At 43.3% G+C, this 12,543-nt stretch overlaps 1 protein-coding gene across 14 annotated transcripts in view; it reads right to left on the bottom strand.

Annotated features, from left to right (window-relative positions):
- The window catches only part of BIN1 (bridging integrator 1), a 97,624-nt gene that overhangs the window by 31,117 nt on the left and 53,964 nt on the right, over positions 1-12,543 (bottom strand). For all 14 annotated transcript variants that reach the window (XM_062578530.1, XM_062578528.1, XM_062578533.1 and 11 more), the window contains exons 6-7: positions 9,050-9,157; positions 1,119-1,204 (exon numbers count right to left, since the gene is read on the bottom strand). In XM_062578530.1, the coding sequence (XP_062434514.1) occupies positions 1,119-1,204; positions 9,050-9,157 (194 nt within the window). The remainder of the gene's footprint in view (positions 1-1,118; positions 1,205-9,049; positions 9,158-12,543) is intronic.

The following is a 12,543-nucleotide window of genomic DNA, read 5'->3' on the forward strand; positions in this document are numbered from 1 at the left end:
GTACAGTGCTTTCCCAAGAGCTTTTAATTCTACCTCTTCTGTTACCTACCACCCACCGTTCCCTTTTGAATTCAACACTCAGGTCTGGTACGTGCTGGAATGCAAGGGTTGCAGAGAAAGGTGGAGGGGGTAATGCAGCAAAGGCCTGTTACGGGGCAAACGTTTCCTAGGTGAGGGCAGGTATGGCAGAATCTGAATTTCTGCTGGCAAAAGGAAAAGGCAGATGCAAAGAAAAAAGAACACAGACAATGGTGGGGTGATAGAAAGGAAAAGGAAGGAGGCTATGACGTAGATGGGATGTGGGGAGAGCCAAGGGAAATTTGGGTAGCAGGGAAGGGTAGGAGGACAGAAATTAATTCACTCCTCAGCACCAGGGAAAAGCACCTAAGTGTGAACTGTTTGCATCAAGGGCAGAATAGCGAGAGAGCATAGGATGGGCACAGAGAGTAAGAGGAAAGCAAAATGGTTACGGTTGGCCAGATAACTAGAACTTATGAACCACCCATGGCATCCTTAAAAACCCAGCAGCTGCCTACCTGCCTCCCTCTAGCCAGTCTGCCAGCTGCCAACAGAGATAGTGCAGTACCCAGCTAGAGGAGCCATGGCAAGAGGGAGGTTCTCTCCAAGGCCAGCAGCATCACCATTCTGCGTGTATAACCACCCAGATGCCTGCAGCACTCCCAGCTCCTGGGGTAGCATTCTCAGTCAGGCCTACAAATTGGCCTTTTGTGTGCAAAGAGTCATAACCCAGGTTGAGGGAAAAAAAAAAGGGGGGGGGGGAGCAAGGGCAGAAATCAGCACTTGGCTCTCTAAATCTGCTGTCTACTGTAGAAGCCGAGCCAACGCCTAGCAGAGTTGGCAGAATTTCTGAGAAAAGCAGGATACAAAAGGTATAACCAAACCAAGCACAGAAACATAGTTTCTGCTTGTAGTAAAACTATGAGTTCCAAAATCAGAAAGCCCAGGGTCAGCCTGACTCAGGGGAACCTTAGGACAGGCTCTGAGATGATCTAGAAATTAGGAGCAGAAATCCAATCCAAGGAAAGGAGTACAGTTTTTCAAGAACTTAGGTCTTCACCTCATTCAAACTAGCCTCTGTACAAACCTCCAGCACTTACCTATTCCATAGCGAAGGCAGCTCCTCCTGCAGGTCAACGTTCATCTCTTCAAACACCTTCTGAGCCTTTACTAACTCTTCTTCAGCCTTAACAGACATGGAAGTATGTCAGTTCCAGCACAGACAAGTACTCTGCATGGCTGAGGCAACTGTGACTCATTTTACTTCCTTCAGAGATCAGGCAAAATTCTGGCATGGGGAAATCCCAATCCCAAACAAGTCTACCAAGAACCAGGGTTACATCACAAATGACCTAACACCCCTCCAAGCTTGCATGTGTTACCCTCAAGGTTTCTCTAAATGGATTTCTCCCCCCCTCCCCCCATTTGACTACTCAGAAGGGAATTCTGACATCTATTCTCCAGTGCACTGTAAGCTCCCCTAGCTCCAAAGACTGAATGGGGCTAATCACCCACTTCAGCCTCCAGCTTGAGTACAGATGAAAATATAGTGGCTCCTGCCTCTTGCTAAGGTCTCAAAAGAAGTGAAACCCATCCCAAACAGCACTGAACCCAATAGTTCTCCCTTGTGGGTACTTGCTCTGCTCAGGTAAGGTCATGCCAAAGCATCTTCTTTTTCAAAGAAGGGAGTAGGTCTGTACCCTCAGCTCATACAGCTCTCCCACAAAGCAGTGCAGAAGCAAGGAAGGAGTTTGGAAAGCATGAATTGTCCCAACAGGAGGCCAGGCTGGAGTGCTTGAGCAGCAAGACTTGGTTTCAGCAGCCTCAAATGCTCTCCATGGACATAGGTAAGGGCCTAAGACAATGGCAAATCCTGGTGGCTGCAGGCTACCAGCACAGAGAGGAAATGCGCCTCATACAGACCTATTTTGCCCCAAACAAGAGTTTAAATTTGATTCACCAACTCCCACACCGATGCATGAATTCTGACACACTTCAGGGACAAAGTATGATCCTGATTTCTACTGTTTACAGCAAACACGAGCAACAAGCATGTTCTCCTTCCCAAATTTGTCCTGGATAGCCTCTTCCTCTTTTGAAGATCCTGGCTTAAAATCCAGAGCTTTCTAAACAAAATGCTTCCATTTACTAACTTGCAACAGCAAATTAGCATTCTCCCACAGCCCAGCACAGTGGGATGCAGAATAGTGAATCCCATGTGAGCAACTCAGCAACACAACTGAACAGGAAGGTCAGCATGAGTGCCTACTTGTATGTACAACAGCAGGAATGTCACAAGGCCACAGGATTCTTCAAAGAGCCAGTAAGCCACTGTGTTGCTGGGGGAACGCATGCCTGCACTCACAAGAAACTTAGCTTCTTGTCCCTTCTATGAGACAAAATTTTATCTTCTTTATGCCAGCCACATTAAATAGTACTAAGCTGCATTTCTTTAATGAAAGGCACAAACAGAGACAGAATTGATGGAAGAAAGGTCTTAAAATACACTGCACAACTTAGAGTCCTGTTCCTCACACCATTGTGTAGGACTCGTACGCTCTCCATCTCTTTCCCAGCTATTACAAACAAGGAAAGTCTGCTTCTGCTCTTACTTTCTAACTAGCTCCACCTTTCAGAGGGTCACCCATCACTGCCAAGGGCAGAACTAAGACTCTTTGAGCTCAGACCAGAGGAGATTGTGATGCCCTCAGAAAAAGACATCACAACTTGCAGTTATCCAAGAATTAAGCTGACTCAGTGACAAACAGCAGGGGAAGAACAGATTAGGATGTTTCCACCAAGGAACCCCTGTATTTGGCTGCTATACTTGCTGAAGAACCCAACATTTAAAGGTTTGCACAAAACAAACAAAAATACCATTTAACAGGATAACTAGTTCATGCTGAATCAGAGAGGATGACCACAAAGACTCATTCTGCCTTTAACTGTCTCCATGAATGTTCCTAATGTAACTATTTCAAAGGGAGGGGAAAAAAAAATCCCAATCCAACCTTTACTTCATCTTATTCTAATTTCCACACAGGGCTGATTCTCATCCCAGGAGACAGAATAGCTGGGAGATGAGACATCATTAAACACTGTTAGTTTTTTCAGGTACAGTGGGTATTAAAAACAGTTCTCTCTCTCATTTACCTGTTTAGAAGGTCAAAGAACCTAGAAATCAATGTGTGAATAGCACGACATCCCCAGGCAAAAGCAAAACCAGCCACAGGCAACGTTCACTCTAGAAAAGAGGTAGGGATCAGCAATCTAGCAAGTGCCCATTGCTCAGCTAGTGCTACTGTTCTCAGTTGCAACACTGAATTAATTCTTTACTCCTTTGTTGGCCCATGAATCTTATGATTGAAATTATTTTGCTTAGATGCAGTGGTCCTGGCACCTGGGATAGCACAGACTGCTTTCAGCCAGAGCTGGAGACAGACATCAACTTAGTCATGAGCCCTGCTAGAGGAAAAGCCAGCTAATTCAGCAACAACGCTGGCTTGCGGGGAAAGGAGAAAAGATACAAGTTTCAAGGACAGTTCATTACTATAGTATCTGAACACCTTCATGCTTTCATCTTTGTTATCCTGATGGAGTTGAAGGCAGAAGAGGTAAGGCCCAGATCCATGAAACACAACCTCAGAAAACCTTTACTCTTCTCTTTCTCTGCCTGAGAAAGGGAAGGTTTGAGCAAGAGCTGAACACCACAAACATTCTCCTAACCAGCACCCTCACCAAGGCACTGAGCATAAAGCATAGCCCGTTCAGCTGAGATAGTGATATTGTTTTCTACCACACATCATCAAGTACTCATGAATATCCTGCAATGTCAACCCTGGTGCTTTCAGGTAAATTGGCGACCATGTCCCTTAAGGCACTATGCTGTAAGCTGTGCATTGCTCAGAAAATAGTTTAAGACATCCATGAAGCAGGGGTAAGGAGGACAGCTGAGCAGCAATCCCATCCTAGGTTCAGGCCCCAATTAGTCCCAGTCAGAACTGCCTCTCTCTGGAAGGGCAGCAGGGTCCAGGGCTCTGCTTGCAGGCTTTCCACTGCAGATAGACCAGAGAGACATTGATCTGCTTTTACTATAGAACCAAGGACAATGCTTTTAAATCCAAAATCAGTGTTTTGGTGGAGAATAGGAAAAAGGCAAGAATTTGCTGGTCCAAGCCCTTTCCTTCTTTGTTCTTAAAAGCAAAGTGAACAAAATTCATAAACAGAAGCCTATGAAAGCAAACCTCCCAAGAGCTTCAAAGAAAACATTTGTTTTTTGTTGTTTTTATCTGCTAAAGGCATAGAAAGCTAGTGGTTTGAATCCTGGAGGGAGAACTTGGCTTTACAGTAGAAATAATAAATCTTGCTGATGTTTTTTTTTTTTTCGCTCAAAGGTTGTACAGTAGGGATTTATCAGACAAGAGACAGCAACATGGCTGTTGGCAAGGAGAAGGATTTTTTGTTAGCTTTAACTTTCTAAGGCTCTTAGAAAAATGTCATCAATTCCCCTACTTTTATCTTGAGTTTAATGAGACTTAGGGTTGTCATTAGCATCTCGGCTCCTGGTATCATGTGAATACAGAAGCCTCTGCCTGCTTGTTTTGTGGAGAAAGGCTGGAAAACTTACAGGTTCAGAACACAAACTATTCTTCTTCCTTCTTGGGATTTTTAGTCCCAATCAAAACGTCAACAACAACAAAAAAAAAAAGTCGAAAGCGCACACAATTAGAAACACAAAGCAGAGGTTGGCACTACTGTTATTTAATTAAAGAAAAACTTAAGAGGACTCAAATTCATTTGAAAAAAACCTGAGGTGACTGAAAACATTGACATCATTTACCAGGAAGTTGATACGCCTGAAACATGGCAGTGGAAGGATTACAGAAATCCTTGTCACCCACTTGAGGGCAAAGTCACCCAGTAGAGTCAAATTATTAACTCACAGTAGCCTGTCTAAGATGGCTGTGTAAAGGAAGAGATGTACAATTTCCCTGGGTAAGCTGTGGGCAGAAGTATTTCTCCCAGTCACTCCAGCCAGCTTGAGAAAAGGAAGGACACCCACAAACTGATTCATTTACCTGCTGCTTGAGAAGTTTCCCAAGTCTGCTCTCTCCAAAGATACTACCAGCCAAACAGATTATTCCCAGTATTTCTGAGGTACAGAAAAAGCCTCCAGAAGCCTGCCAAATTTCTTTCTTCCTTCAGTCAAGGATGAAGGCATATTTCCTCACTTTGCAATGCATCCTAAGCAGGACTGCTAACAGCTGTTCTGTTCCCACACTTTATGTGGCAATCTAGTACTTTCATGAAAAAAAAAAAAAAATCAGGTGCTTCATAAGGTGAGAGTAATTATGTGTTTCTAAACTGTGATTCATTTCACTAATGAGGAATCTGAAAAAGTATGAGGATTTGAATGAGAACAGATGAGCTCACCAGGAATTTGTGAATAGGTAGTTAGCTCTCTCCTAGTCTGGATTATCATTTACTATCCTTCATCCATGAAAAGTGTTTTATTCTTTTTCTTCCCTTCACCAACCATGCTCCTCCTATGCAAGTAGAATTAAAATTCTTAATGCAGTTTCTCTGAGCTCTTATGTCTTTCAAGATGCTATAACCTAAATATTTGGTCAAGTCCTGCCATATTAGGCAATCAATTTCAACTTGGAAGTGCTCAAATCTCTTATGTGAGGTGCAAACTCTCTGGTCTGGGCCCATCTCTTCTCCTGTGCAAACTGAACCTCTGCATCTCTGGAAATGGCTCTTTCAGAGCGCAAGAGCCAGGCAACGTCTGTTTTGGAAACCTGGATTTTATCCTGGGTGAGTTTGGCAACCAAACTCAGCAGCCACAGAAATTACTTTTGAAGTAATGTTTTGCTTCCAGCTTTACTGAACAACAGAAAAAGAAATCAATTTTTGAATGTTTCCATCTTTTCTTTTTAAGCAGCAACAATAAAAACGAAATGCTTCTCATTTAGAAGAAAAAAAAAAAAGGAAAAAGGAGTAACTGAAGGAACTACAGCACACTCCTCTCTCTCTTAGCATTCCTCTACAGCCTCTTTTCATCCTCATCTCATGTTATGGGGAGAAAATAATAGTCTAGTCTGAACACACGTGGTTAGGAAATCAATAGCTCTGGCTATTCATTTCAAAACAGATTCATTCACTGATCAGCAACTTCCATGTATCCACTATGGCTCAGGAGTATCAAGGACAAACTTAACAGAGGGGACTAGAGTGAACGTTGCCTAGAGATTAGTTGCACAGTACAGTCCAGAGCCCAAAATAGCACATGCAGGGTTAGAGCCAGGTAGATCAGCAGTCACCTGATTTCGGAGCAGATTAGTTTGTGCAACGAGGTGAGCTTGTAGCTTCCCTTGACACCACTGAGGCGCAGCTTTCTCAAGCAGCGAAACAGGCTGGGAGGGGAGGGAGCATGTTTGAGTGAAAAGAGAAGAAAGTAAAGAGAACAAGACAGACAGAAAAATAATTTTTTTAGGATTAAAAAAGAAAAAAAAATCACAGAGACAGTATATACAGGCTGGGCCAAATCAATATCACCAAGGCGAGAGAAAACACAAATATCCTGGTGTCGATCAGTTAAGAATCCTTTGAAGCATGCCAAGTTTAGCAGTAATTAATGCTCCAGTGTGGGCTGGGATACCGTCGACCAGCTAGCCAGCTGCAAAGAGCAACAGACAAGTTGTTAGTGACCTAACACATAGACAACCCCACTCCAAGTCACAGCTGTGAAGCTCCTTAAAGAGAGGTCAGGATTAAACACTCATTATCTGCATGCAACAGCTGAAAGTTCACAGTATTTATTTTAATGGCAGGTTGCAAATTTAGTGATATATGGCAGGAGTCCTGGGTGGGAGAAGGACGTCCATGTATTAGAAGAGGGGAGAAAGAGATCATATAGCTCCCAAAAGTATTCGCATTGCTGTTACTGTTACTATAATGTCATGAGACATCATTCAGTTGGTTCCCATTTTTATGCTCTGTTATAAACAAGATTTGTCTTTCCTAGGGGCCTGTCACCACATTTCAAAACACCTTACATTGAAACATCCCTACTTCACAGGAAAAAAAAATCCTTCATTAAAAAAAATATATATATATCATGAGAGCATTTTGGTCAATACCAGCAAGTGCAGCACAGACAAGAAATGTGCAGATCACCAGGTATCAATTTGAGTAGATGAATTCCTACAGAGTGTTGCAACCATAGCAAAGATCCCACAGAAACACACACCAAGAATACCACCATACCCCAGGGAAATTCTACTTTTATCCCTGAAGAGACTGAAATATTGTTTTCAACACAAGACAACTGGCTGGTCCTCAGGCGTTGAATACAGAACCAGCAATTTCTTTGCCCTGTAAATGATGCAGTGACACCTGAGCCAATCTTTTTTCTATTCGTTTGTCAGAGTTAATCATAGTGCATGCACTGACAAGCAGATGATTGATGACCAACAGCTTAAAGTACTGCTAATTGAGCATTAAACATAGTCCGTTTGCCTGCAGGAGAGAATTGGCTTTGTGTCTTCCATAAAGGAGAAATACCAATATCACTGGTATCTCCCTACACCAGAAATAACTGTAAAGGAAAGAATAAGAACCCCTCTCTCAGCTTAGTTACAAGATAACGACTCAAAGCTATTATTTTCCCACTCGCCTCTGGCCTGAATAATCCTGATGTCCGCACTTGAGAGAAATGAAAGGTGTCTCCCCACCTCCAGACTGTTGTGTCATGACCTGTCATGTGCAGCAGGGTATGCGGAATTGAATTCCCTCAGGTTGAGGGAGTACACCATAGCCCATTTTCTGGGCAAGCGTTCTAATCATGAGACTCCTGTAGAACGAGACTGTCACCCTCACTTTTCTTTAGCTCTATTCAAAATAAAAATAAATGTTAATAAAATTTTATTTTCTATTGAATGCTTTGGGGTTAAATCTGAATCAAGCTGTTCATAGAATGTTGGTGGTATTTCACTATCTTCCAGAAGGGGCTGAAAGACACGGGGTATCTGCTCAGACAGTGTTGTCCTGGCAGGTATACAAGAAAGAACTAAATATTCAAGGGAATTTACAGATTAAACAGTGCTACCACCGGTGAGGTTAGATAATCTGAAGCCAAAGAGTCATGGAGGTGAGTTTTAGGACCACTGTTTTGGACTTAAGGCATCTAAATGCCCCTAAGTTTTGGTTTAGATATCTATAACCTCTTAAAGCTCCAGATATCAGCCACCCTCTTGACAAGCTTCATCATATGTAAGAGGCAACCTCAATATGAACACGCACGCCTTTAGGCGCATCACACATGTTAACCTTTACACCTAAAGTCTTAGTCTAGCAGAGACTAAGTCACTGCAGGAAGAAGGCACGAAAGAAACAAGCAGAGTTTTCTCTCATCAGGGCATCTATCTTCCTGCTTTTGGGTATATTCAGTTTCCAGTAATTCTGATCAACAAAAGACAGAACAAACATATACATCCTGTGCACACAAGAAGTTAACGATGAACTTGCAACTTGCACACTAGGAGTCTCCATCCTAGGACATCAGAGGACTTTGCAGACACCATTAATCTCATGCTTGCAATGCTCAAACACTTACTCTCACCACAGCTCTAACATGGGGTAACAGAAAGCCCAGAGCAGCACATAAACCAGCAAATTTTGCTGTGGCACTGCAAGGCTTTGTTTCCCAGAGGCACATGTGCTTTTCCACCAGTGCTTACTGGTCCTGCAACCACTGAGGAAACACATCTAGGCCTTAGACACCAATCAGACCAATCAGTGCTCACTGATGATGATGATGGGTCTGAACTAAGACAGAGTGCGTTCTGCCTCCTCCTAGAAGGATTAAAAAGATAAGAAAATACCTAGCCAAACCTCAGCAGTGTGCAGTATCTCTCTCAAACAAAATATACCCAGTGAAGAGATACAGGTATACTTTAAACCCAGTCAGTAGGCAAAAGCAGTCCTCCTGAAATAAAAGGAGGACTGCACACTCTTCTGCTTCCTTTACCTTTGCAATTTTGGTTTCATCCTTCTTCTTTGCAGTTTGCAGGGCCTCAAAATGGTGTCTGGCGCTGTCGTAATCCACAAGCTTTCTTCCTCGCTTCGCTATACGAGACTAAGAGAGATGGAAAAAAGGATTGTGACAATCTTCCCCCCCCAGTCAAGGCCACAGAGTAACTCATGAAAATGTTTCTTCACTTAACCCAGCCAGCTTCTGAAGCATCCCATGCTCTGTCCACACCAGAAGACATTAGGTAGCACCGCCAGATACTCCACACAGGCTTCCCAGAGAGGCAAGCCTGGGAATTGCCTGTGGCCAACAACTACTCTGGAGTAGGAGGAGGAGAACAGACTCAGCAAGGGAGACCAAAGGGATATAACAAAAAGCCCCACTTCTGGATGACATGAACATCTTCCAAACTATGGCTTACTCAGGTGCCCAGGTTCTACAGACACCTGCTTCCTCATTTTCAGAGCCTCCTGAGGGCTGCAGACAGCCTCTAGCTAACAAGCTCTCAGCCCAAGTTCATCTGGTAGCTCAAAAAATTCACAGCTCAACATGAGAAGGCATTTCTTATGTTGCCAGATAGCCCAAGCCCCTTGCGCATGCTCGGGGTATGCACAGGAGCCAGCATTTCAGTCCCTGCCACAGGAGGTTCAGGCACAAGCGCACACCAGGCGTTGTGACCACGGCCACAACCAGTAGCCCATTATAACTAGCTATTACGCAAGAGAAGTGTGAGGGAGAAGCTGTAGCACTGTACCACAAACAGACAAGATACAGCAAAGCTGTGACACACACAGGGAGGGAGTCAACCGCCTATCAGACTTGCATGCAGGGTAAGAGCCCTAACAAGTCCACGACTGGGAATTCAGAGTGTAGGAAGACTCAGATCTTTGGCCTGTTACTCCAAGATACCTCTGTTAATCAGAGGTGCCTCAGACTCTCTCCCCCATTCAAGTTTCACCTCTGTGAGGCTCAGGACCATTTGGCCACCCAGTTTTAAGAGCCAAACACCTCACACCTCTTGCCTCTTCGCTCTCTACGAGCGCCCCGCACTTTCTAGGTCAGAGCTCAGGTCTTCCCAGCTTAACCCTAGCATCACTGCAGCTCAGAGAGCCTGGTCCAGTGATCAGCAGGCTACAGACAGACAAAAGCAGCTATGTAGGAAGCCACAGCAAAAAAAGCCAGAAGCGTTTTTATTCAGTGATAAATAAAAATAGTGATTTATTTAGGAGAAATAAAAACTGGAGGAAGAAGAATCAGCACAGAGATCTACTTGCAAAACCCAAATCCCCCCACTGCACTCAGCAGAGAGTTGTGGTCTCACCTCTAGGCAATTTCAGGTAAGTTGCAAACCACAATCAGGGCTGATCTTTCTGCCAGACCAGCTGGGACCAGTTCCCACATCCCCCCACACACTGTTCTGTACCGTCAGCAAATGTGCACGTCACAGCAGATCTGCAGAAGCACAGCCACATGCACACCCAAACTGATTTCAAAGTCCTTTGCTCCAAGAGAGAAATCGCAAAGAAGTTGAGCCATTCCTCAGTTGAGGTCATTAGAAAACACCTCCTTGACATCAGATTTTCCTCCAGGCTCCTGACACTGAGGGGACCATTGTGGCAGTTTGCCATCCTGGGAAACACTGCCAGTTGGACAGAGACAGGATGAAGGAGGGGGCTTCCAACAGCATCAAAATCTGAGGTGCTCGTTAATGCATCTTCTACACACTCCAAATGAAACAGCCCAATTTGGGATCTGAGGGAAGGAATTTTTCCCTCAGGTCAGACTGGCAGAGAGAGCCTGGGTTGAGAGGGTTTTGCCCACCTTTGAGATGTGGCAAATTGCCACTTCCAGGTTCCCCTGCCACCCCACAAAACATTTGGTATCATGCCACCAGCCTCTCAACGATATCTTCGGTCACTGCTGCCCCATTCTTGCACTCTTTGATCCTCCAGCTATAGGGCTACATTTGTTCTGGAGTATACAGAAGTGTACACAAGGCATGGATATGCTGCGAGTCCTTCTGGAGTAATTGCTGATCATAAAATTGCCTGAGATGGCAGAAACAGGATTTAGTCTAGCTGTGCAAGCCTGTAAGGTAGCTTCCCTGTCCTACCCTAGGACAGCTGGGGCTACCCCATCACCTGAGGGTAAAACATGAATTCCAACAGATGTGTTTAGTTCTTTGTAATAAGGAGTAAATACCTTTCCCATCTTAATCTGAGTCTACGTTTAAGCTCCCCTCTCCCTCTCATTGATGTTTGGTTTTGAATTTAGCAGAAACAGACCACCAGTGTCAGTCACAGACAGATATTCAAATTCCACACCTATTCAGAGCTGGGGTTACAGTTCATCCTTTCTGGGCTCACTGCAGCCTTTGGACAACTGCGCTCCTTGCATATTCTGCAACCTCAATCAAAAACTCACTCAGAAATATTAGAGTACGTAAGAATGATACTCCAGGAAGCTATAGATACTAACTTGTAAAAAAGGCATATTTTTTTTCTTTTATTTCCTTTGAAAGAAAAGAAGTTAGAGAAGAGATTTTATTATTTTCCCCCTACAAACTTTAAAAATGATTCCTTTTAACTTATAAAAACGCCTTGCTAAAAGAATATCATGTCTTCACAACCCTGCTGAAAGTCCTGTTGGGAGTCCAGGAAATTCAAGGGAATTTTTCCATTCCCTCAAGTGAAGAAAGATTTGGAATACTTTTGCTTTAGTATTTATCAAATAAGTAATGCATGCATGATCTAACTGATCACACATTTGAATTATTGGGCTGTTAACAAAAGCTAGGCCTTTACATAACTAAATTAAAAGCATCTTCTCTCCATAAATCAGCTTTCATTAATCACAGTAATGCCAGAATTCCAAGAAAAGCAGAAAATTTGCTTTTGTAGAGAACAATAGCCAGAAAATTATTACCATGACAACAACAGAAAACAAACCAAAATATTCTGTAAATCATATACGACTTCTTTTCATTGTGACCCTCAAGAACGGTAACTCCCTTACGTGAAACCAGATTATACCTTTGAAAAGTTGCAGGAACTTGCCACAACCGTTCTTTTAATAGTTTTTAAGGAGTTAAACACAAACTTGATCCGAGCCACTTTTCAGCGCTCTGCAGTGACTATAATGATGCATCCAGCTGAATAGGGCTTTTCCAGAAAAAAAGATATTGATCTTTTTAAATTCATACCATTGAAAGTCCATTTTAAGAAGATCAGTGAAATGTTACCTTTCTTTTGGTCCCTACAATAAGACATGGACACATCTCATTTGTCTGAAGAAGGGAGTCAAAGGTGTCTAGTAGTCTCTTTAAAGAAAACTTTAATTCTGCACAAAACTACTTTCATTTCCATTTTCTAGAGCAAAATCTGAAAACTAGAAAAAAGTTACATTAGTAATAAACATCTTAGCATCCCATCTGGAAGCCAGGAAGGAACTTTGTTAGTTTGGTGCCTGACCCCTTGAGTTTTTTGGCAGAA

Source organism: Rhea pennata, chromosome 6 (genome assembly GCF_028389875.1).
Source record: "Rhea pennata isolate bPtePen1 chromosome 6, bPtePen1.pri, whole genome shotgun sequence".
Lineage (NCBI taxonomy): Eukaryota > Metazoa > Chordata > Aves > Rheiformes > Rheidae > Rhea > Rhea pennata.